This window comes from Apodemus sylvaticus, chromosome 1 (genome assembly GCF_947179515.1).
Source record: "Apodemus sylvaticus chromosome 1, mApoSyl1.1, whole genome shotgun sequence".
NCBI classification, from domain to species: Eukaryota; Metazoa; Chordata; class Mammalia; order Rodentia; family Muridae; genus Apodemus; species Apodemus sylvaticus.
The window spans coordinates 176,991,049-177,016,987 of record NC_067472.1 but is presented as its reverse complement, the minus strand read 5'-3'; the positions used below and the strand labels follow the sequence as shown (position 1 = coordinate 177,016,987).

General features: G+C 49.6%; 1 protein-coding gene across 1 annotated transcript in view; it reads left to right on the top strand.

The window, feature by feature from the left end:
• Nucleotides 1-9,586: 9,586 nt before the first annotated feature.
• The window catches only part of Tshz3 (teashirt zinc finger homeobox 3), a 73,677-nt gene continuing 57,324 nt past the window's right edge, over nt 9,587-25,939 (top strand). Inside the window, exons 1-2 of the mRNA XM_052165338.1 lie at nt 9,587-10,091; nt 10,955-11,648. Of these exons, the coding sequence (XP_052021298.1) occupies nt 11,609-11,648 (40 nt within the window). The 5' untranslated portion in view covers nt 9,587-10,091; nt 10,955-11,608. The remainder of the gene's footprint in view (nt 10,092-10,954; nt 11,649-25,939) is intronic.

Genomic DNA, 25,939 nt, shown 5'->3' with positions numbered 1-25,939 from the left:
GGCTCTAGGCCACTTTGGCCTACATAGTGAGAAGACCCTGTTCGGACATGGTCTGAATCTTTTCTAGAAGTCAGCAACATGTATAATAAATGGTGGGCATCAAACGTTTAGGGACATTCATCACTCAAGTAAATCTTGTATGTATTTTCCTATAAAGAAGTTGTGTAGTAAGGCTGACCGAGTTCATGCATCCATGTAAACCCAAGTCCCCGAGTACAAGTTATATGAACATAAATGTATGCAAATGCAAAATGAACAGTACATGTGAATACAAAACATAAATTTACATGGGCAAAAGATAATCAAATAGATACAAACATAAACATATACCCACAAACATAGACAGATTTCGGAGGAAAACACTGGTCTGTGTTATGTGCACATGCACAGTTTGGATCCCATTATAGAATCAGGGGCTGGGTGGAGAACTGGTGAGGTGGCTAGTGGGTTAGGGGTGCTTGCTGCCAAGCCTGATGACCTGAGTTCGATCCTAGAGACCCACATAATAGAGGGAGATGAGTGATTCCTACAAGTTGCCCTGTGATCTCCATAAGCATGCTAGAGCATGTATACACACGCATACACACACACACACACACACACACACACACACACACGAAACAAACAAATGCATTAAAATTTAAAATTTCTGTATATGGATATTTTGTCTACCTGTATGTTTGTGCACCGTTAAAACATCTGCTGCCCAAGAAGGCCAGACAGGTCACTCAGTTCCCTCAAACTGGAGTTACAGATGGTTGTGAGCTGTCATGTGGGTGTTGAAAAACAAACCCAGGTTCTCTTAAGGTGTGTGTGTGTGTGTGTGTGTGTGTGTGTGTGTGTGTGTGAACCAGAGGCAGGGATGTCATCGTCTAGAACTTACCTGTGGCTCAGCTGTAGAGCACCTGCCTCACCTGTACAAGGCCCTCTGTTCATCCTCAGTGACCACCACCACCTACCCCCCCCAAAAAAGAAAGAAACAGAAAAGAGTTGAGGATTTGGGTGGAATTCACCTATAGCTGAATAATTAAGGAACAGCTGCATCCTCAGAACAAAGTGACCTTTTCATCAAGTTACAAAACATTAAAGGTTAAAGAATGTTTGAAAGGAAGTTAATACTTTTAAAAACACTGGAGAAATTGCCATCTGCTCAAAGGCCTGACCAAAAATTGAGAGTAAAGTGCCAGGTGGTCTTTGGGAACCTGGGCAGGTTTAGCTTCAGCTCGGAACCATGAATGAGGCTGCCTCCTCCTCTTCCTCTCCCTCCTCCCTCTCCTCCTCCTCCTCCCCCCTCCTCCTCCCCCTCATCCCCCTCGTCCTCCTCCTGAGCCAAGGATCAGGACTTGTAACCCATGGTCTTGCCGCACCTGAGCTCAGGAGAGGAACCCCTTAGCAGGCTGCTCCTAATTGCAATCTCGGAGCCATACTCCTCTCTCACAAGGAGAGCAAATCAATGAGAGTGTCAAATTTTCCCAGCTTCTATTTTCCATCTGACCTGGATGGTGCAAATTCCATTCGCTGCTAACAGGGAAAATAGAAATATCATCGTAGCAAAGCACTTCCTCTAATGAGTGCGTAGAAAGGTCTGAGGGAACCTCTTATCAGCCCCTGCAAAAGCCAGCTCTCCCCCTACAGCAGCTCCCCCTTTCTTCCCTTGCCCTGCTCCACGCTTCCCCACTCTTGCTTGTATTCTTTGTCTGTCTGGGAGGCCTGACCCTGTGACTATCATTCTCATGCTGGCTTTAGGGGCACCACCAAGGGACGGCCAACTAGTGTGCACCCGGCTCTTGAACAAGGCAACAGCAAGCCTGCACGCTAGGGCAGGGGCAGCCCCCGGAGAAGCAGCATCTAGATGCCTTTCTCACACACAACCTAGGCTGAGCTCAAAAGCAGGGCTTGGGGCTCTCTCTCATTTTGATCAGAGATTTTTCTCCTTAGGTCCCAGGTACTTCACATACAGAGAGCTGTTACTGGGTGAGCTGTGGACCAAGTATCCAGCCTCCCATTACTAATACCAAAGCTTGCACTCACTTGCAAGGAACAGGTGTGCATGCCAGTATGTGAAGCGTAGGCCTTCTGTATGCATGGTATCTTCGAAGAGGAACTGAGTTCCTCTGGACTGGGCTACAGAGCCACACCCTCTGTGTTCCTACCTGTTCACGAAGAAGCTTGCATTTATGAAAGGGATTGTGTGACAAACTTCAGAGCAGGAGGGTGATCCTGACCCCTGAGGAGCCTCATCTTTCCGAGCCCAGAGGTGACAGCTGAGAATGACCAAGGAAGGACATTCCTGAGACATAGTCAGAATTGACCCAGCTTGCCAAGTGTAGGCATAGTCTCTTCCCAGGCCTTTCCTCATGAAAACTCTGACCAAGCACACAAGGTAGCAGTAAGAGAAACAGTCCTTTTGCATCTGGACCAAACTCTGCTACCAGCTGTTCACGGTATGTGTCCCCCACTGGGCCTGAGATCAAAACCTCCTCTCTTTGGCCAACACTCTTTAAAACCCTGAGTGACAGGAGCAGCTCGTGCATTAGTCACCTCATGTTGGACATCATAATTTGAAGATGCAGATAAAACCTGCTCAGTGATTCAAAGTCAAAATCAACTCTCTCCCATAGTTATATAGGTAACTGATATTTTTCTGTGGGTTAGCCTACAGCCCAGGTTAGCCCCAGACTCTGAATCCTCCTACCTTAGATTTCAGAGTTCTAGGACTGTAGACTACAAGACAGCAAGCCGAGTTTATTGCTTGGTGTCCTTACAGTTATTGAGCCAGCCTGGTGCCAGGCTCAGCTAAGCTCTGGCCCTCCCAGAGAGACTCCTTGGTTAGTGGCCAGGGAGGACAGCTGTAGTCAACTGGTTTCTGCTGAGCATGTCTAGGGGAGAGGGGCTTAGAGGGGACTCGTGTAACCTTTTAAAGACTCTTGTGGCCTGGAGAAAGAGCTGGGGATTAAGCCTTGTCTAGGGCAACTAGGCTCATCTCTAAGCCTTGTGATGGGAGAGGGGAGAGAGTGCTTATCATTGCACAGCAGACTATAGACACAGCACTTCCCCTCAGGTTAAGGCTCCCACACAGTGGGAAGACACTGCAGAGGGGCCCCCATCCACTCATATGAACTGAGTCAGGTCTCCCACGTGGGAACCACACCCGAAGATGGACTTGCCAGGTCCTTAGAAGACCAAGAGTCCCTGGCCACCAGTGGTAGTCCTGTTTAAAAGCTAGTTCCCCTTATATCCTCCAGCGTACCATGCAGGGTTTCCTTTTGCTGACTAGTGCTTCACAAGTTCCCTTTTGTACTCACTCACAGTGCTGCCTTGAGCCTGAGTGCTTTCTCCCTAACATCCCTCACCAGATGAGCTCTGCCTGCTGAGCCTCCTACCAGCATCTAGGCAGAGCCTATGTCCCCACTCCCAGGAGCAAAGCCACAGTTGATATCCTATGATGTCTCAGGCCTGATGAAACCCGAGAGGCTAATGCAGCTCTAAACTGGGCAACCTTCCCTGATTGTTGGTATGAAATCTTCTCCCTCATGGCAACTTAGATCTCTCTGCTCCGGAATTTTAGTTGTGGGAAGCCTGCTGTGGTCTGAGATGAACAGAGGGCCAACACAGCACCCATACTATTAGAAAGGGTCTAGGGTCTGGCCTAAATTCCTGAGAGTCTCCGCCTGATTCTGCAATCCTGATGATTTAAGTGTAAGAGAAATAGAGGTTCTAAGACATATCTAATCCACTTGGCTAACCACAATGCCTTCAGGGTTACCCAAGAACACCTGTAGACTGTTACCTAAAGTTCCCCCAAACTCTCCCAGCCCACTGTCGCAGAAGGGCCACGCTTTGTCCCTCCTCTGGAGGGCGCTAGAGGAGAGGTGGCAAGGCCAGATTCTGCTCCTGCTCAAAGGGGGAGCCCCAGGGACTTCGCCACATTCCCTCCCCCCCCCCCCCCCCGCGTGCCTAATTTGAATATTTCATTGGCTGCCGCCAGTCTGGTCAATTTATCATGCAAATGCGGGTGCCCTCCGCGCCAGAGAGGAGCCACCGCCCGCGCTGGAGAGCGGCGCCCGATTGGTGGCGCAGACAGCGGCATTTGTAATGTTTTTCTTTGGGCATTAGAGTCATTTACCAATGCCATCGCAGGAACTCCAGGCAGTGCATCACAAGCCACTTAAAGGGTTTTATTGGCAGCTTTGAAACTTCTTAACATGTTCTTTTATTTTATACCAGGTGTCGACCAGAGTCTGACCTTTCTCTCACCCCCTCCCTCCACCCCAAAAGCCCGGAACCTTACAAACTGGTTAGTTCCCTCAGAAATAGTGCACAGGGTGGTGACTGTTATGCTTTGACTTGGGGAGAAAAGCAAAACAAAACAAAACTCAGATTCTAAATGAATGCCCTGAGAATTTTTATGACGGTTAAGGAGGGACTCTTCGAAAGAGAAAACAGAACAGAAAAACAGAGAGGGGGAAAAGAAGGGAGAAAACTCAAGAGACAGAAGGCAGACAACAGTAAAGGCAAAAATTTAGTAAGGGGTTCTGTGCAGGGTGTGCGTAGATCTTTAGATCTTCCAAGCAGAAGAGCCCTGGGGCCAGATACACTTGCATATTACATAATCTGACCCTGCATCGCCCCGCCCCCATGACCCTCGGGCACCCTACCCTCCAAATGCAAGTGGTATTTACTAAGTTTCAAAACAGAGAATAAAATACAAGAGAAAAGAATAAAGCTTCTTGCCCCACTTTACCTGCCCCTATTCAGTGCTGTGTTTGGTCTTCCGTGTTTGGGAAGTGGAAACAGTCACAACACCATCTTGAGTTAGACAGAAAAGAGGAGCGATGTTGGAAGAGAGAAAGGGGAACGAGATTTCTCGTGGTCTGGTAACCCCCCCTAGGCAGTTAATGAGATCATCTCGTTAGGAACGTGGGCTCTATTTGGTCCTCAATGATCCGGTGTTTTGACTGCTGGGACCTCGTCCCCCCTTTATTCGAAGAGCGGAAGAGCTAAAGAGCCCGGTTTAGCCCAGCATCGGGTCACTAACATCCGCGAGCTCTCGCCACCGCGCGGGAGCAGGTGGGCATCTCCGCATCTCCCCATCAGCAAAGAGGTAGCCATTCCTGGCCAGGGGCGATTTCCACTCCTGGCCAAGGGCGAGTCTCTACGTGGCCAGCATCCTCCGCTATCTTAAACATAGGTTTTGTTTGTTTTTCTTTTTAAATGTCCAAATGGTTTCTATGTATCTGTTTCACTCAGTGGAGTTGTGGAGCGAGAGCATGTTATGATGTAGGGGGGATTTGGAGGAAATTCTCCCTTAGAACCCAAGTCAGCAGGTGGGATCTGACCAAGGGGCATTTCCTTGGTAACTGTGCTCTTGAAAGGAGCTTAAAGCAGCTCTGTCCTGTGAAGACGGAAATACAAAGACTTTCAGTTTTCTCTATTTAACCGTCGGTCTCCAAAAAGTTTTCCGTAACTTCGGTAAACGAATGAAAAAACATTTCGGAAGAAAACGGAGGTATTTGAAGATAGGGTTGGGGGAGGGAAAAAGGGAGCTGGGGACTGGCACAGTGGGTAACGAAGCTGCCTGGCTTACGCCCAGACCCAACTCCACCCACGATCATCTCCTGTCCCTGTGCTGTTAGGTTCAGTTTTGGTTGTGCTTTTCTTTAAGCTAACTGCCCAGTAATCTAGAATGGGGAGCGGGGATGATGCAAAGGGAAGGGAAAGCAGCGGGCACCAGCTTTCTTGGGGGAGAGAAACCTACACTTCTGGGATTTATAACCAGAGTCCTCCCTAATCTAGTGAACTAGCTTCCAACCAGCCCCTTCTGCATCCCGGAATCCGGACTGACCACCAGCAGCAAGGCTACCTGGGAAGGAAGCCCACCAGCCCTTTTGCTTTCAAGTCAAAAGAGTTCAGCTGAAAACCGGCAGACTTGCACTGGTCATGTAGGCAAAGTTGGGTCTTTTCTTCCAAGTCCCAAGACTTAAGAAATTAGCAAATTAGATACAATACCAGGAGGGGGATGGGAGTGCATGTCTGCATGTGTGGCTGTGTCTTCCTCTGTTGGATTTGGAAGGTGCTTATAATCCTTGGTTTTGCATAAAACCATTCTCTTCCTTTTCCTACAGGATTGTCTCCCACCTTTAGTCTCATTTTCTTTGCACCTGATGCAGCTCCTCAGAGAAGTGGCATTAATATACCTAATATACCGGCCCTGATTTTCAAAGGTTTATTTCAAGTCCAAACTGTAAACGTTCTTGGGGGAGAATTTACAAACAAAACATCTGGTTTCTTAAAACAAAGTTACCAGGAAAAAAGAGAAACAAACTTTCCCTGCTATGAGAAAGTACCTTTAGCAAACAGACCCTCCTGATCTCTGGCTTCCGCAGGGACTGATGCCCAGTGCCAGCTTGAGGTGAACAAGTAGTAGGAATCTTGGGACCTGTGGCGCGTTTCCATCACTGCCTAACCCAGAAAAGTGAGGTGTGCGTGTATGAGTGTGTGTGTGTATGTGTGTGTGTGTGTGAGAAGCAGTCCCACGAGGTTTCCTGACCATTTGCCTTTTCAGGGCCCACCCCTGGGTTGTTGGCAAAGGCCCATGCCATCACCAAAGGCTCCCAGAGTCCTTGCCCTTCAAGATGATACTTCCATGGACTCAGCACACACCCCCATCTGAGGTCAGAGTTTAGGCCCCACATGTCTGGGAGACACCAGCCAGCCCTAGCTCCTGGTCCCGGAATGATGCCATTCAGGAGACCCTTTTCTTCTTGGTGGACACTGAACTAGAGGCATACTCCTGCCTTTCTAGGACTGGGAGGACTGTCATTTAACTACCCTAAGTGGCCACCTAGAACACACACTTGGCTGCCTCCAGGTAGTGGCCAAGCCAATATGTCCCATCATATAACTGTAAACAGTAATACTGGGTGTGGGAGGGGTGACTCCTTGAACCTCAGAACATTGTTTTGAGCCATGTCTCTAATTGGTACGTCCTACCCTCCCTTCAAGGGGCTCAGGCTAGATGAAACTTATGATAAAGGGTCCCAGGAAGGGAAATCTAGGGCTCAAAATTGGAAAAGCTGGGTAGGGTGTCTAACCCTTGACCTAGACAACTCTCTCTGGGAGTCTTCTAGAGCTCCATCAGGAGGTAGTGGACCACCACTGGGTTTCACTGGGTTTTAGATGCAGTCTTAGATGCAGTCTCAGGGGTGGTCAAGATCGCTGTCTTGGTCCCTGGGGATGTGAAGGGGGTCATAATTTGGCCACCCAATTTCAAGGTGAGTCTCCTGGCAGAGATGCCAGCTTCCAGTTTTCCCCAGGGGCTTTTGGTACTGGGAGTTTTAAGTGTTTCTCTTCATTCAGTTCCTTCCTCCATCTATTTCTAGGGGCTTAAGAAATCATTCTCAGAAACACGGCACCTGCCAAAGGTAGACGTCTTTAACTTAAGACATTTACTACCCAGCACAATTCAAAGTGGACTAGAAGTTCCTAGGTACTTGCACAGACACTGAAAGCCTCTTGTTGCTTATAAAAGATAACCGTGTCTCTATGAAGAGTAGAGTGAACGATTTCTACATAGTATATCTTTTACACAATTCTATACCTCTACCATGCCCGGGCTTTTCCGCTCTCTATCTCTAGTAGCGCGTGAAAACAGCTGGACAGCTGGATGCGCTGTGCGGAGCCCACATCCTGCAGCATAGGTTACTCCCCGAGCATGCCTATGCAACCCTTCTCTGGCCTTTCTCAGAACCTAGCAACCCTTAGCGCTTGCTTGAATGCGGCTCTTTCCCCCCTCAGAATCCCCTAACTACGATATAAATTGCAGAAAGGGTTGCTTGCCGCCGGGACAATCGACAGAAAATATTTACAATAATAAAGTCAGGTCAAATGCCAGGTAGACCTTCATCCGGAAGCCAGAGAAGCAGGACCCTGCGTATACCCTTCCTCTGAGGTTCTTTGAGAATCGAAAGGCCTCTGGGAGGAACAGACCCATGGGGACACCTGTGTACCCCCAGAGCAGATCCAGAAGGAGCGGGAAGCACTCGCTACTGCAGCCTCGGCAGCCAGCCGGCAGCCTGGAACTATCTGCAAGCTCTGGTTTCTCAAACCTACGTCCTACCTTTCTTTTTTCTTTTTCTGTAATGACATGTGAATTTCAGAGTTACTAGTACCAGATGCCACTTCTTCCTAAACAGAGCCCTTCACTTTCACCGAGAGTCCATCATCGGTAGGCATTTCTCCAGGTCAGGCCCTGGGAAGTAGCAGTCAGCCCTGGCTATACAAAGTTTTTGTTGTTGAAATCCTGCTAGGCGCAGAGGGGCAAACCCCACAACCTAGCACCTAGCCCAGGTTAAGGAAGTTAAGGTCCAGCATTCAGGTAGCTTCAGAGTCTACTTTGTGTTGGGTGATAATTTTTTTTGGGGGGGGGGGCTTCTCTTTTAGTTACACCCAGCTTTACAACAGAAGGGAAGATAAATCCTAGTGAAATAAAAGAAGTAGGCTGACCTTGCCCACTTTCGATGTTCCAATGTACCATCCGTAGAACGACCTGAAAAACTATGCACATGTTGGGATCCCCCAAATTAAGGGTGAATGGGTGCATGTAGCTAAATACTACATGGGTGCACTCAGCAGAAATAGGAATCTAGGCGATGCCAAGACGGCCAAGTCTGTTTAAGTGCCCCACCGGGCAAGGCAGTGTGCTCGCAGTGTGCACTCCGCACAGCCCGTGTTGTGCGTGACAGGCTGTCGCTGCAATGTGCAGCCCATTGACACTGATGGATGCGCCAATGGTTGGACGGACAGATGTTAGGGCGGATCACACAGTGCGCGGCGCCTGAACAGGGAGGGCTAGGCACTGGTGAGCAGGGGTGCCGACAGGCGACAGGGGGGCCGCTTGAGCCACGGCACGAGGGTAGGCGGGGTGGGGGTGAGCAGCGAGGGAACGAAGGTTGAGAGAGCACCAAAAGGAAGCAACCGGAGAGGGAAGCATCCCTTGGGCGAACTCCCGGCGCGCGGTGCCCAGCGCTGTGAGCACGCCGCCGCCGCCGGCGTGCCTAAATGGGCTCTCCCCGCTTTGAATGTGAGCCAGGGACCTTCTGGGTCTAACCTCCAGGGACAACGACCCTCCTCCAGGTCAGAGGAGCGCTGCGGCCACCTGAACCGTGAGGCCAACGGCGGGGCCAGCCGACTCACCGATCCCTCGCTCGCAAGAAGCTTTACGCACCGGGGCCCGCGTCTCCTCGGCCTGGAGGAGACGTCGCTTCGGCCTCTGCGGCCGTAGGCACCAGGCACCCCAGGCGCACCCACCCACGGGTACGCGACAGACACAGGCAGCTCGGGAGCTCAGCCGCAACCGGCCTCTGGCTCTCTACTCCGCCTGGGATCCATGCCGGGTTAACTCAACTCCCGAGCGCCTAGGCGCTGGAGCCGGCTTTATAGCCCCGGAGGACTGCAGCCACACATCTGCATTCAGGGAGGCGTCTGGACCCAGCCCAAGCCCGCCGGCCGGGGGCAAGCGGAGACTTTTGATCTTACCGGTAGGGTGAGATCTTGGTCTCCTGGTCTATAAGAAAAAGAAAGCACGCTGTGAACTTTTAAAACAAACTTGAAAAACCAACCACAAAGAAAGCATGAAAAAAAGACAGGGCTGAAGAAGGGGGAAGAGAAGAATAAGTTTAAAATAAGAGGAAGAAGAAGAAAAAGAAAAAAAGAAGCAAGAAAGGAAGGCCAGGATTTGCAGCTCCAAGCGCGCTCAGGCGGCTAGTCCTGGGGCGCAGGGCGCCGGCCCCCGGGTAGACTGTGTGCCTCGGGGCTCGCGTGGGTGCCAGGGCCCTAGCCGGCGCGTCCAGATACAGTGCTGCTCCCGGGAGCTGGGGGCCCAGAGGCCACCCCAGCCACCGCCGCCCGGAGCCCGCTGCGCCGCGGCCGCCCCATTCCCGGCCTAAGAACTGGCCCAGGGAGACGCAATCGAGCCCGCAGCGCATCGATGCGCCGCCGCCCGCGCCTCTCAATCTCTGGCTGGTGCTCAGTCGCCACTGCTCGAGGGTCGCCCGCGTGAATTCCAGCCCACCCGCGCCCTCACCACCAGAGTAAGTGAGCCCACGTCGCCCTGTCGCCACCGCAGCCTTCCAGCCGCCTCCTTCCCGGGGCGCATAGGCCGAGTCTGCCCGGAGCCTCTACGACCCCAATCACCCAATCAATAATCAATCCCCTTCGTCCAGAATTGCCCCTAAGCCGAGAGCGGCTGGGGCAGACCCCTGTCCAGGGAGCACCACGGCGGGGGAAGGGCAGGGGAGCCCGAGTTTCTTTCCCCCCCCCGATCCCCACCCCCCCGTTCCCGCCTTGGCAACCTCCGACGCCATGGGTGGGGGGCGCGGCCAGGAGCCTGAGGGGGTGAGACGCGGGGTGCTGAGATGGTGATCGTCCCAAAGTCAGTAAAGGAAACTTGGAGGTGCCCCCTCCCACGCTTACCCCCGAAACAAGCCTGGGAAACTTTGTGGCGGGGGGGCGGGGGAACGGAAGGAGGTAGCCACGGTGGGTCCCAGGAGAGGAGCCCCAGGGCCCACACCCATGTCAGCCAGCACATCTTCTCCCCAGGGCACCCCCCGGGACCCTGGCATCTTTGTAAGGGTACCATTCCGAGTTGGGGAGCGCTCTGGGGCTTTGCACGCGGGCGGGTGGAGAGGAGTGCTGGCCGGGAGGGGCAGCCGGGAGCGGCCCGGGGTTGAGCTCGGGTGGGGAAGAGGGATGGGCGGGGGCTGTGGGCGCCCCGGGACCCGCTCCGCAGGGCGGACCCCGCGCCCATCCGAGAGCGCTCAGGGCGGAGACGGAGGGCCGGCTCCGGGTGTCCGGACTTGGGCGGGGGGCCCTGAGCAGGCGTCCGGGCCAGGACCCGGGCTAGGGGCGCCTCCGCGGGCAGGCGAGTGACACGATCATCTCCTTTTCCTTTAAGCTTGCCTGTTGCCGACGCCGCCGCTCCAGCCGCGCCGTGGGCAGAAGACTGGACCGCTGAGCCCCGGGCCGCGGCGGCGGCGGCTGCGCCCCCCCTTCCACCCCCGGATGCCTTGACCTCCCTGCCTGGGGGCGGGAAGCGGGGCAGGACCGGCCAGGGTCGCTCCTGGGCTCCTCCTCTCATCTCTCTGCCCGCCTTCTCCTCCTTCACTCCCCGCCCCCCAGCCCCGAACCCCGCGCACCTCGTCTGGGGACGGGGCGGGGGGGGGGGGGCAGGGCGACCGCTCCTCCCCGCCCCCTCCTCCTCGGGCCTCTGGAGCGATTTGTCAAACTTCCCATTCCGCCGGCAGCGCGGTCCTCCTCCTCCTCCTCCTCCTCCTCCTCTGCCTCCTCCTCCCCCTCGCGCTCCTCCTTCCCCGCGCCTCCCTTGCCCGCCCTCCTTCCCTCCGCACGTTCGGGGATCGCGGCGGAGCGCAGCGAGGGGGGGACGCGGAGAGCCGGGGCGCAGCAGCATCCTGCGGGCGGCCGCTCTCCGGGGGGGAGGCTGCGAGCAGGCCCGCCTCGCCCCCCCCCCCCGCCGCCCCTCCCTCCCTCGGCTCAGCCCGGCAGCGGCGGCGGCGGCGGCGGTGGCGGTGGCAGTCGCGGGAGAAGCATCATGCCGAGGAGGAAGCAGCAGGCGCCCCGGCGCGCAGCAGGTACGAGCGGCTTCCCCTTCCTCCTCCGGTCCTCCTCCTCTTCCTCTGCTCGCGCCGCGCCTCTGGGCCGCCGGCCCCCGCGCTGCTCGCCGCACTCCTCGCCTCTCTCTCTCTTTTTCTGTCTGTCTCTGCGGGCGCAGAGTAACTCCGGGAGCCCGGCTGGCTCGCGGCTCTCCTGCCCGGGTGCGCGCGCCCCCCAGTTGCCCCGCTAGGTTTTTCGCTCGACCGGCTCACACACCCTCCTGGGGACGACCAAGCCGGCTTAGGTCCCCGCCTCTGCCGATCCGGCTGCAGCGGGGAAGGCTCTCTGCAACCCGTGCCTTTCGGTGGGGGGCGGGCGGGGTCACCTGAGTTCTCTGGGACATCTTCCGCGTTGTCCCGGGCAGTACCCGGTGCCTACCCGGACCAGAGCAAGCAAGAGTGAACTAGAGGATCCGTCTGGCTACCTTACTGCTAATTCGATTGATTCTTCATTTATTGGGCCCAAACCGGGTACAGCGGTGGAAACCAGAGCGCACTGGGTCTGGGTATTGTCAGATGACTGTCAGGTCAGTGTTGGATGCTGACATTTCCTCCATTCGTGAACGTCTTCTCACCCCTCCCTCTCTTTCCGCTGCTGCTCCCTACCCTTTTCTAGCACTTAGTTCTGGGACGTATCTGAGTACTCCCCCCTCCCTCTCCTTTTCTGCCAGGAACGTCAACTCCTGTTAGGACTGAGCTGATTTTTTTTTTCTGGAAAAGAGAATCATTGAAAACAAAACAAAACCCACACACATAACATTATTTTGCAATAATGTCGGTTGGGGGCACGTTGGCTGGAAGAAGGCTTTCTGGCCGGTTGCCACCCTTGATTTGATGACTGATTGATCGCCCGTCATGCCTGTGCCTTTGATCTATTCATTCCCAATAAACATCAATAAATCACTTGCAATAGTGAGGCCAAGCTCCGTGACGTCAGGAGGGCCCTGTCAGTGCAACTTCAGGGATTTGGGGCGGCTTGCCGAGAGAGGACCACATATGGACGTGATGTATTTTGATATGAATAACACTCAGACGTGCAGAGGCTCAGATGCTGCCTGAAGGGGAGGGTTACTTAGGAGTCCTTTTCTTTAATCTTCTTTCTTTTCACTTCTCTTTTGATAAAAGAGGGGAGGGCTGGGAGAAGAAGGGTCACAGAGGTAATGTTCCACGTGCTGGTGGTACACAGGCTAGTGATGATGCGATGCAGGCTGCTGCTGCTGGTGGTGATTACCGTCAGACCAGCGGGGCTCCCACCCCAGCTGCACTCTGGCCTCCAGTCTCTTTACCAGGGCCACAGGGAAGCAGCCATAAGGTACTTCTCCCAGAAGTGTATTGGTCTGACAGTGTTGTGAAGAAACCTTGTGTGTGTGTGTGTGGGGGGGGTATTAAACTTGGTTTGGTGCATAGAATGAAGGCATGTTTCCCCTCTGTACTCTGTGTTACCCAAATTTAGAAAGTTTGAAGATCCCAACAGAGAGCTCACCTCCTCACTGAGGCTGCCTGTTCATCCCCCCCCCCCCTCCCGCCTCCTTTAAATTCCAGGCTTTAGCAGCTAGCTTATCCACCCAAAATAAACTCTAAAACTTTGGAGGCATCCTTTACAAAGTTGGGTAGTAGGAATGTCTTGGGCATCTTCCAGTCTAGGATTTTTTTTTTCTCCTTTCTTTTTCGGGTACACATTTTTTTTAAGGTATCCATGCCTCCATCCAATGAAACATATGTGGTTGCATCTTTACATTTGATTTTGAACTCTGTAGCTCTTCTTTACTGCTCCACCTGGACCATAGGACAATTTTTTTTTCAAATATGCTGTTGGTTTGATATTATTATTATTATTATTATTTTATTATTATTATTTTAAAAGCAACCTGTTCACTAACCTTTTTGCACTTCCAAGCCAGCCAGGAAATCTCAGGTCAGTTAAGGAAAATTCATTATATAAAAACTTGACTGCCCGACTAATGGGAGATGGAAGAGTGGCTTTGCTATATCAAAATGACCCGTCAAAACGACTTTGTTTCATATTTGATTTAATTGTCTCTCTCCTGACAGGCACATTCATCAATAGCTTAATGGTCAATCAGAAGTTGGCAGAATGAGTGCTTTCTTTCTTTCGCATACCCTGGTTTTGGATTTACTTTATCAGAATGCCTCTGCCTAATGGACTCGTGGAGGAGGGGGTACAGGATAGCTGAAGGGCTCCACACAGAACCATTCCACGGTTAGGCTGCTTCTGAGTTGCCCAGGCCAGGAAGGGAGCTGCGCAGGGAGCTGCTTTGTTTTGTTTGCTTGTTTGCATGGATGCACTAGGAACTTCTCGGCTTTCCCTCCTGTTTTTTTTTTTTTTTTTTAGTTCTCAGGAGCTGCTTTGGTGACATCCTGGGAGTGATAACAAATTGATTGCTTTGTACTTATAGACGGTGGGGAAAAAAAGAAAGATGTCTGCTGATTGGTGACTGGAAATCCTGTCCAGAGCAACCTTGAGAATACTGGAGAACAACACACACACACACACACACACACACACACACACACACACCCCTCCCCAAAACTGAAAGGTCCGCTCAGCCATAAAAAAAGAAAAGTTGTTTTGCCAGCTTCATTAGCGTTCACCTAATTAGCTGTAAACCTGATGGATTCCTGACAGCTTTAATGATTGGAGATGACAGGCTTGACGCAGTGTCATGCAGCAGAATTAGGTTTGCAGCTAGTTTGATGTAATCAAGTTGATATTACACAGTCCTGGCTGCCTTTAGTTGTGCATTAACTCAATTTTCTGCTGCAGGTGACAAATGGGCTTTGGTACCTGGATAATCATGTCATAGGAATTAGGGCCCTTTTAATGGTCTGGGGTAGAATAGCAACCACAAGGCACCCAGAGCTGGGGAGAGCTTGCAGACGTAGCACACAGGTGCATGCAGCCTTTCTATCTAGGCCAAATGTAGCCTAGCTCTCCGAAAGGCCGAAGCAGGCTCCAAGAATCCCTGAAAAGATGATTTCTGCAATTTAGATTTTGAAAATAGAAATTATGCATGATCTGGAGTGTCTTTGTGGAGAGGGAGAATGGGCAAGAATGAGGAGTTTCTTCACCTTCTGGACAGAAATCTGGGCAGGAGTTTCCTTCCTGGGAGCATGTAATATGAAAAGGCTAGACATTTGTACTCGGAAGATTGTTGTTGCCCTCTGAAGCTGGGCTAGGAATGAGTGACCAGTGTTCTGTAGGCAAAATAGCTGTTATTCCTTGCTTATAACACCGCCCCCCCCCATCATACTGGTTGTTTTTAAACAAATATTTTCAGAAAATAGCAGGGCTGAGCTAGAGTAATCCTTAACAGCACGTTCTATTTTCTCCACATATGTACGTTGTCTGGAGGACTCAGCACAGAAGATCACTGTTCAGCTTAAAAAAATAATCCTCAGTGAGCAAGAACTCACCAGTGACTTTCAGTTTTGTTTTGTTTTTTTTTTTCTTGCAAAGGTACATTTTTCTATGGTGTTCTTAGGTGGTGGCATGCATCCGACATTTGTAAAAGGGGCTGGGAGCAGCCAGTGTCCCTGAATTCTGGGTTTTCCTGGGATAGCAGGTCTTCCCCATTGCTAGTGGACATGCGCATGCCTGAGAGGCTGCTTGCCAGAGAGGTGGCTCACCTTGTGGTGTGCTTGCTTGTGACACCTTCGTCAAGTTGCTTCACATAGGGCTGCTCCTGACAGCATCTTCTGCCTTCCCTCTTGGAAACCTCCGAGCACTCTCGGGAAGACAAGCCCGCATCTGCCTGGGGAACTTATTCCCTCTCAGACCTGCCACATATTTCTCTTTTGGACAGGCAGTCTTCTTTAGAGCGAGAAGACATAGAACTGGTTTTGGCTGGCCTATGGTTTTATTTTTTTCCTTCCCATTTCCTTTAAAACTAAAGGGGCTATATATATTTTAAAAAGAAGAGGAAGAGGAAGAGGAAGAGGAAGAGGCAGAAGTCCTCAATGAAGGAAAAAAACAGAAGAAATGGAAGGCGAGGGATCGTTCTCTGGGCCTCTACCTGGGAAAGTGTATACCCCATCTCATGATCTTGACAACTGCCAGAGAGGAGGGCTTCAGTTCACTCCAGGGCAACCCTTGATTATGAGCAGAGGTGTTGTCATTTTGTTCTTGGGTTTGCCTTGAGCAGATTCCTGAATGTAAGTACCATTGTCAGTCGCTGATATATCAACAGTTATCTCCCAAGATTGTCTCCAAACTCTGCATCCTCCTCTCTTTTACTAAAGATTGGTCCATGAGGTAAAGCGAACAGAAGATGACTGTGTTTAGGAACTTGGGAGATATGAAACCCAGGTGAGCTTGTAGGTTGCAAACCTGTCTTTCAATCTGGCCTGATACTTCGTCAAGGACAAGGATCGTGCTAAGGGAGCCGTGTGGACCCCCTCTAGGGTGTTTTCTCTTGTACACATGGGCTGCAGAGTGAGGCCTGGCCAGGCTGCAGGGCACAGACATGAAGAAAGGCCAGGAACTGGCGAACGTCCCCGTGGTCCTGATGTCACAGCCTCCTTTAAGTCCATCAGGCATTCCAGATGCAACCTTGTGAGGGTTCCCTGTGGGTGCAGTTTCCATCCCTACCTGCCACTGGACAAACTATGCCTATATTTGGCTTTGCAGTTAGATAAAACATGAGGTTATATGCATCTACCCTCTGTACTAGAACCTAGCCCACTAGGCTCTGCTGGGTCCCAGAAAGAAGCTGCATCTTTAACGCCCTTTACCCCCACCCACAGCCTGAGTGCAGGGAAGACAGGCAAATCCAGGACCCCGTGAGATGCTCCCTGTTCATAGGCTCGTGGTTTACTTAGATTCTAAATGGTGGTTTCTGTGTCTGAAGGTAAAAATGAAAGGTGAATACAATATATTTTATTTGGTAACAATGGTGTAGGCTTGAACATCCAGGCAGAAAATGTGCACTTGTAATTAGACTCAATAGACAGGCAGTCATTTTTAAATTCTTTGACACATGCATAAAATAGTCATATAATAAGATAAGATGACAATTTTATGTTAGGTTGATAAAGTGTCCTGATACTTGCATTTAAATGTCTGTAAGCCTTTTTTAAAAATCCAGACAGATTAATTCTAGTTTCCAGTATTTGCAGTTAGTCATTCAATTAATTTTTAAATCCTACTAAACAATGACTATGAATATATTTTTCTTCCCTTTCTGGATATTTTTTTTTTTTAAAAAAAAAAACCTGCATTGTAAGAAATGGATAAAGAGTGGAGCTTTCCCTAATTTTTTCAGCGTGTGTAAAATTTACATCCGATGTCGACTCAAAAATTCAGGTCGTTGTTTGTGGCTGCAGTAAGGTGATAGATACATTCTTGGAAATAATCTTCCCAAAGACAGTAGCACATGTCCGGCCTAAGGCCGCTTGCCTGAGAGACTGACAGACTCTAGATTTAGGAATCGTTATTGGAAGAATTACATAGTGCCCTTGACCAAATATTGAATATTTTATAAGCCCCATTTAAAAAAAAAAGACATTTCTAGCAGAATACACTCGGTTTGATCAGCATTTCGATTCTTGGGCTTAATTACCTTCAAATCTGTAAATTCTTCCACTGTTCCAGCCACAGAGAGCTGTGCTGAGGGCTAAGAAGGGCATTCGCTGAAAGTTGTCTTCTAGCCTAGACTTTCTGACCGTCTCTCTTCTCTCTTCTCTCAGATATTGCGAAGATGTGGTTCTTGGAGCATAATTTAAATTTATTTGGGCTTAATGATAAATTAGTAATCCATACTGTCAGGACACATGTTATTAATTATAACTGTGCTTTCTTCATCCAGAACAGCTGTTGGGGAAACAGGGGGAAGTTCAGATTGTCTTGGGGAGTGGTGGGGGGCAAGCAAGGAACTCATCGCTTCCTTGTCATACTTCCTGGTCTCCTGACTTTGGCAATAAAGACTCACAGAGGGCAGAAGATAGAGGAGAGGGAAACTATCAGTTTTCTATCATGATGACTAGTAGGAAATGCTCACTAAGGTACAATCTTAAAAACACAAGCCCAACAGTGGATTTGAATCCAGTTGGAAACCGGAGGCTCAAAGCAGGCTGGATTGGCTGGCCTCCATCCTACCAGTTTCTCTCTCTCTCTCTCTCTCTCCCTCCCTCTCTCCTCTCTCTCATTCTCCACACACACCCCTGCACACACACACACACACACACACACACACACACACACACACACACACACTTCTTCCTTGCTGTGCTACACCAGGATGCCTTCTTTATAAGTCTAAGATAGCAGAAAACAAAATACTCCAAATGCTTGCTTGTTTCCCACACTGAAGCCCCTTGCTTAACGGAGAGCATAGGGCTATTTGGTAATCTACGTGCAATGACTCAAATTCATTTACTTTTGATATTCTGTGCCCATCATTAAATTTAGCCCTATGTATTCAGTTTCCTCTGAGTTCTTTGAGAAATGCATGTTGCATAAAATAGGCAATTTTTAATGAACAATTTAATGTAAATGGGTTTTGAATTTAAATTAATATTAATGAAGCCTTGAGTGCATTTATTTTGCATACGTAAAGACTTGTAAGTCTTTCACCCACGTGCCTTTTTTCTTTATGTAGTAACATTGGTTGGGCGGATGAACCAGCACCTTTTAAAGATTTACACTTAAAAAAAAATTAAATCGATTTTATATGTCCCTTAGTGCCAACATATTATTAAGCAAAGGCGTCACTTCATTTTAAGAATATAGCCTGATCTCCTCAGAAACCTCTCAGCTTCCAGGGCCCTGCAAACTGCCACTGGATTGGCATTGCTGCTGGAGGAAAAACCTAACCAACAATAGTTACTACAATCAAGATGTTTTCTTTCTTTGGCTTACCTCTAATGCATTATGTATCCAGGAATGATGTAATTAATTCTGTTAGATGTAATTGCTATAATCACTTTGATGTTACACATAATAAAGGTAATGCTGTAAGCATACAAAAAATATAAACACCTTATTGTAACGAATGCTAAAATTTCTTCTTCCAGAGCCTGGTTTATACGCAAGTGTTGCTGACTGTTTTGGGTCATAGGTGACAGTTGGTCTGAGTTGAGGTCATTCAGATTCCGAGGGATGGATCTTTGGCTTGGAGGGATCTCCAAGCCTGTTGCCTAGGAATCTTAATGCCAGTTTCCTTAAAGATGTGGCTAATTAAGAGAAGGTTTTGTCTGGTGTAGAGGAGAGAGGTAAAGGCTTTAGAAATGGCCATGACACCAGAGGATAGCTTAAGAGGGACTGGAGAGCTGAAATATCTCTGATCCTTAGGTTTTCTCATGGTGTGGGATTATGGGAAATGTGTGTGTGTGTGTGTGTGTGTGTGTGTGTGTGTGTGTGAGTGAGGGGGGGGTCATGTGCTCATTGGATAAGTGGGAAACTACTTTTCTATAATAATATAAGGGAAATAAAATGCAGCATATTTACTTCATTATCCTCATTCTGTCTGTTTCATGGACTCATTGTGTATTTGTGTTTGCGTGTATGTGTGTGTGTGTGCATACATGCGTGTGTGTATGTGTGTGCAAACACATGCATGTGTGTGTATGTGCATGAGTATGAGTGTGTGTGTGCACGCGCGCGTGTGCGTGCGTGCGTGTGTGTGTGTGTGTGTGTGTGTGTGTGTGTGTGTGTGTTCATGATATTCCAAGGCCAATGTTGCCTGCTGTACTGGAACTACCTCACCACCCCCACTCCCAGCTCCAGTGTGCCCAGAATGAATCCATCTCTTCCACAGGGCATAGAAGTTTGCCTGAGATTTTGGAGGCAAAAGGCTCATGGGGAATCCCTAACACGTGGACATTATTCTCTTCCAATGCAGCTCACAAGTGTGGGCAGTGTGGCAGGCCAAGGAAACATACCGTTGAACTATTTTCCCTCTTGGATATCCTGGATTAAAGCAGCTGGTCGATCTTCTGGACGCCCAACAGCGGCCATCCCGTGTCCAGACATTGTTACAGAAAGCCCTTTAAGGCCTTATGACCTAGGGTGAACTTGACAACAGTTTCTGTGAGATTTCCACTACGTATGTATGCATGTATCTATGTATGTACATATGTATATATATGTGAGTTTTTGAGACAGCATCTTGCTGTGTAGCCCAGGCTGCCCCGGGATTTACAATCCCCTGCTCCATGAAGCTCCTTGCATGCTAGGATGACAGGTCTGTGAGACCATGGCTGTCTTTCCTGTGCCTTGAGCGATCACACACAAAAACAAGCAAGGTGCGTGCATGAGAAGGTGCGTGATTTCAGGGTCTCCTAGGAAGCCCGGATGGTGTGTAAAGGAAGTGTAGACGCCCTAGCTTGTGTCCAGGGCTCCTACCAGGTTCTTGTTGGCTTTGGTGCCTGGCTGCAGATATAATCCCAGGGAGAGCAGGCCTTGGGCAGGTGGTCAGCATAGGCCTGAGGGGACGGATGGTCCCCAGTCTGGGCCCAGCCTGGGCTACAGACCTGTAGCCTCCGTCCTCAGACTCTGACTCTTAGGCTGGTTTTGATGTGTGGAATGATAAAAGGTCTGTGAACTGCATAGGCCCCTGTAATCAGGGCGGGCGCTGACACACTCCTCAAGTTTGACAGCTCCTTCCTTTTCTGTCCTCACCGCCAGGCCTTTCTCAACCAGTCCCCACCTCCGCCGCCTCCTCCTCCTCTCCCTTGCTGCCCCCCTGCCTGCCTGCCACCCACCCTTCCCCTCCCTCTCCCCCTTTCTGTGTGTGTGTGTGTGTGTATGTGTGTGTGTATGTTTCATGTTCTTGATCAGTCTCAGATGCCGGGAATTATTATTTTTTTGCTCGGGTGGGGGAGTGTTGCTTTAGGTTTGTGGGTTTGGGCAGGTGTGAGAGGAAGGCTTTTTCCCCCTCCCTCTCTCTCTCTGTCTCTCTGTCTCTCTCTCCTTCTCTCTCTCTCTTTCTCTCTCTCTCTCTCTCTTTTTGTACTGTAGGCCTGTTGCTAATTAATGTTCCCCCATAAGATTCTGTCGGAGTTGAGTAATGTTTTTGATCTTTATGCCTGATAACTGCATACTTAATGAGATTTCAAAGCTGTGAGTGCAGCTTCCTACAATTATTGACAGATGCCTTTTCTTCGCCATTGGGTTCAGCTCCATAAATCCTCCCGCCGTAATGAGGTTGAGCGGTACCACCCTGGCAGTGAGCTAATGAAAGGGGGGAGGGCGCATCGGCGCACGGCTGTCTGACACATTTTTTTCCTTTAAAATTTACTATGCAGATGTCAAGCTGCGGGCCGATTACTTCAAACATGCTAATTTTTATCTTGCTTTTGTGTCAGCCCTTTGCCATTAAAAAATAAATAAATAAAAGAACTAACCTTCCTGCCCTCCAGTTCATTCTTTTATTATTTTTTTTTAAATTTTTTTCTAATCGTATTTTTAATAACCCCTAGTGTGTGCCTGCTGGGGATACCGACATGCACATGGGCTTTTCCAGGTATCTGGTGGTGGGGTTGGTTTAGGGTATGCGTGACTGTGTGTGTCTGTGTGTGTGTGTGTGTGTGTGTGTGCGCGCGCGCGCGCGCATGTGAGCTCCCACCATCAGAAGGACAGGAGGAGGATAAAGTGCGATTTCCCCAGGCCTCCAGGCAGCCTGCCCTAAGTATGCACTTGAAACGTCGGAGAATTCATTTCAGAGTTCTGAAACTAAATCCTGGTGGGGAAGAGCCTCGCCATGCCAAACAGTCGATTTCCTTTTCAGCAGGCCCATACATCACTGACCCACCCTTTCCCCCTGACAGAATGACATATGTCATTTATCATATGGGCCCCGGCCAGACAACAGCGAGGGGAGGGAAGCCCGGTTGTCCCCTCCTCCTCCAGTACAGTACAGTGCGGCTTGCTCACAAAGCTCTGCTGATTTGGTGAGAGAGGCAGAGGGAGGAGAGAGGAGAGGCAGGGAGAGGGGAGGCTACAGCCTGCCCTGTAGATGGCTGTCTTCTTCAGGATGTGCAGCGGCGTGGCACAGGGGTGCAAGGTTGGCCGCGGTACCGAAGATGGTGTATTCCTTTATATGATCTGCCGAGCCACACTGCTTAGCTTCTGACGCGTGACGTCTGTCCCTGTCCTTCCTGAGTCTCCTTTTCTCTCTTCTCCCCACTTCTTTTTCTTCCCTTTAGTCCAGAGTGAGGAAGGCAGCTGACAGGTATCATTCAAGCAAGGCCCCGCGTGTGAGGCGTGGGATAAATGAGTCTCAGGGCTCCTGGCTTCACATGATTCAAACGTACGTTATTGAAGATGGATGTTCCTTAAAAAAAGATTGATGGTAGATGCTGGGCTAGGGGTGCCATTTATCATTTTGAATATTATTTAGACTTGCCGAGTAAACCTGTAACTTGAGAGTTGGACCAGCCGGGGCTGGCTATGGGCATGTGTGTGTGTGTGTGTGTGTGTTTCATCGATTGGCCTTGGGCTCTCATTGCTGCTGAATAGACAACCCCCCCTTGTACTTATAATAGAGGACCCCCCAAAACATGAAGAAGGCAGGGAGGGATGAAGTTTTCATTTTGAAACATTTTCAAGGACATGGGGGAAAAAAGAAGTGTCTGTGATTGGCACTAAAGCTAACAAGCAAGTAACTAACGAACTGCCTCTCCCTCTCCTTCTCCCTCTCTCTCCTCTCTCTCCTCTCTCTTCCCTCATAGAGGCAGTCACGTACCAAACATTAAAATATAAACAGAGCCGTAGTTGCTGAAGCCAGAACCCTTGTCTGATTTTTTTTTTGTCATGCTTTAAAAAAAAAATCTGTATTGAAAAAGCTTTAGCACAATATAACTTAAAAAAATAGCATAATATAACTTAAAAAAAATACTGGTTGGCTTGGCTAGTAGTGTGAGAGTGAAGTAGAAAAACACTTGTATGTCTCAAGAATATTTTAGATAAAGAATGATCCTTTGCCGCTCCCTGCCTCTGCTCCCGGCAGCCTCTTTTTCTTTGTGTCTGCACTCTGTTCTCTGCAGCTGGGCCCCCACCGACCCCCGCCAGGACTGATGTGGACAGCTGTTTGCAGGCCCTGCCAGTTAATCATTTCTGCTGCTTTTGCACCCTCAAGCTCTGTGCACTGGGACACCCCCACCTACTGGAAGGACTTAGGGACGCAGGCTGGCTTTGCCACTGGAGCCCCCAGCTGTCTGGAGGGAGGCTGTGGCAACCTGATGGCCTGTATACACACTGGTCTGCATTAGAGCCCTTGGGTGCCTGGCGCCCTGATGGAAAAAGGAAAAGAGAAGCTGTCGGTCTCCCTGCTCCAGTCTCCTAAACCACGAAAGCCCAGATAATGCAGATGCCATTGTCAGGAGCTGTATTCATATTCAGTATGCAACTTTATTTGAGTTTGCTGATGAGATAGAAGGTTGCTTGTGTGACCTACAGTGTGGCCATTCATTTTTAAGAACGATGACACAGAAAGTTAGTTTGATATATATATAAAGCTTGTGAAAGGGTAGAATATACGTGCCTAGAGGATGCTGGGAAGGAACTTCCTGCACATGTGAAAAGTATTGGCATCTGAAAGAAATGAGACTCTGGCTGTGTGCTTAGCTAACTCTCTCTCTCTCTCTCTCTCTCTCTCTCTCTCTCTCTCTCTCTCTCTCTCGTGTGTGTGTGTGTGTGTGTGTACATGTTTATGTGTGCTCACATGTGCTTGTGTGTATGTGTGTGCGCTTGTGTGTGTGTTTTGAAATAACTTTATTAGCACTCAGACACTGCTCTGCCCGCAGCCATGGCTTAGGGTCCACTCTGGGCCTGGCCCAGCGACTGCCTCAAACCAGGTAGAATCAGATCCATATTTTGTTGGAGCCTGGTACCACATCAGGCAACACCAGCTGCTGCTGCTGCTGCTGCTCGCTGAGACTTCCCGGAAGAAGGCAAAACTTTGATCATCTGCCCTTGCACCAGGTAGTGTCGGAGGTAATTAAGGGTACAAGTGCCGATTTGCAGAAAGAATTGTAAACACCTTTGATACAAAATGCCGCCTCCCTCCCCCCCCCTTTTTTTTTTACTGATTAGGAAAACTTTGCTGCTGATAGGTATAAAGTCCAGTTCAGGTGTAATTGGTAAGGAACAGAGTGCACTCATGGGAAGAAATCTTGTTTTGTTTTTTGTTCGCTTTTCTTCTTATCCCCTTTTCTCAGTTTTATGGCTGGAGACATGATTTATTGCAACCATCCATCTTGGGGGCTCATCCATCACACCCGGGTTGCTAGGAGATTGTGGCAGCAGCTGTTTGCTCTGAATCAGACAGAAAAGTTGTCAATCATCAAAGGCAGGTGAATAGCATTAGAAACACGCTATTGTCAGACGGAATAATTAATCAAAGAGAGAAAAGATAATTAAAAAGATATGACCCTTGCAAGTACTTGCTCTGGTTTGCCTGGAAAAAAAAAGAGAAAGAAAGAAAGAAAGAAAAACGGCCTGGTCTTTTCTAGACACTTAAGCAGCTGAGGGCTGATAAAATATGCACTCTGCAGTGCATGGCTTTTAATTAATTGAAAAAGGTTCAACATTCAAAGACGATGCTGGAGAAAAGTCCAGTTATGAGCAGAAGTAATATTTATTGTTTGCACGGAGGGCTTGACACAGAGTCTAACTTTCTGTTACAAATCCCTGGCATCCCCGCTTGGTAAGGAGGTGTGAGCTGGGGTCTGCAGGTAGCCACTGTCTTATGACTGCTTATGTTTTTCCGGTGCTGCTGGTCATCACGTGACCACAGCAGGCCCCAGCCAGTCAGGGTAGGTTTGCCTTTCTGCCTTTCTGGTAAGTCTGAGAGAACCAGATTCTTTAAAGTAGGATTGATTTTATAAAAGGCAAAGGTGGGAGGATTGAAGGGCACATCATGAACTGACCACAGTGCAAGGTCCCTGTCACTTCACTTGTGTGCCCTGAACATGCCGTAACATTTTCAAAGGAGCCCTCCTTGGGAGCCTCCCATTGGAGGGTGGGGAGGCTGCAGCATTCTGTTCAAAAAAAAAAAAAGAAGTACTCCAATCAGGGTCTAAAGATCATTTTGAGTGTCCGTGTTTCCTCAAAGATATATTCATAGACTAGGAAGTTCATTCTTGTTCTCTCTAAGGCTAAAATATTCCGGAGGAATTGGGAAAATGTATTAAAGACAAGATAGAAAGTGGCAGATCCCAAGCTGCTTTCCAGTTAAGCATGCTGCAATCCCCGAAACAGATCTACTCTTTTATTTTTGGGTACTCTGCTTGATTTTCACACCACTCTCCTCCCAAAGAATAGCAGGACTTCTAAAATTAGCAGAACACAGAAAGGCTTGACTATTAGGATTCATGAGACGAAAGAAAGCAACTTTATTTTTTTTAAATTTATTTTATACATTGAGACAGTGTGTGTTCGGGCACACCAGATCAGAGCAGTAGCGCCCCCATCTGGAGCACCATGCATGCGCAGGAGTCCCAAGGGCAGGACATACACCCTCCTCTATAATGCATTTGGAAGCCCCACTTTGGAAGGTACAGAGCTGGCCTTTTGGTGAGAGAGACTCAGATAAGCCTTGGCCGCTGGGGCCCCAGAGAGGACTCACCTGTTCAGGTGGCTGGAGGGTGTTCCTGGTCAGAACGTGACCTCCAGACTTTGACTGCTAAGGGACACTAATGCTCTTCAGTCAGCCTTTCCCTGGTGGCTCTTCTGGGCTCCCTCTCAGGTTATTCTGGGAAACTGCCAAGTATCTGTAGTTTCCTGACCACATACCAGTTGTCTTTAACCTTCAGGGTCTTCTGGTGCAGTCCTTGCTCATGACAAACTAGCACAGGCTTGGCTGTGCTGGAAAGTCCAGTGGGTGCCCAGCAAGGGTGTGAGCAGATCCTTTGGGAGCCTGAGCAGGTGAGAGGGGCTTCTTTTCCCATGATATAATGGCTGCTTGGGGTAGACCATGAGGGATTTCATTTACGTGCGCGCGCGCGAGTGTGTGTGTGTGTGTGTGTGTGTGTATGTGTGTGTGTGTGTGTGTGTGTGTGTGTGCAGGTGACTGTGGAGGCCAAAAGAGGGTGTGTGATTCCTTGGAACTGGGGTTGCAAATGGTCCCCAGGCTCCCAGATACAAGTGCTTGCTGGAAACCACAGTCAAGTCTTCTGCACTACACACAGTCTGCTCTCCAGGCCCTAGAAAGGGATTTTTTTTTTTTTTTTGAGACAGGGTTTCTCTGTGTGTAGCACTGGCTCTTCTAGAATTTTCTTTGTAGACCAGGTTGGACTCGAACTCAGAACTC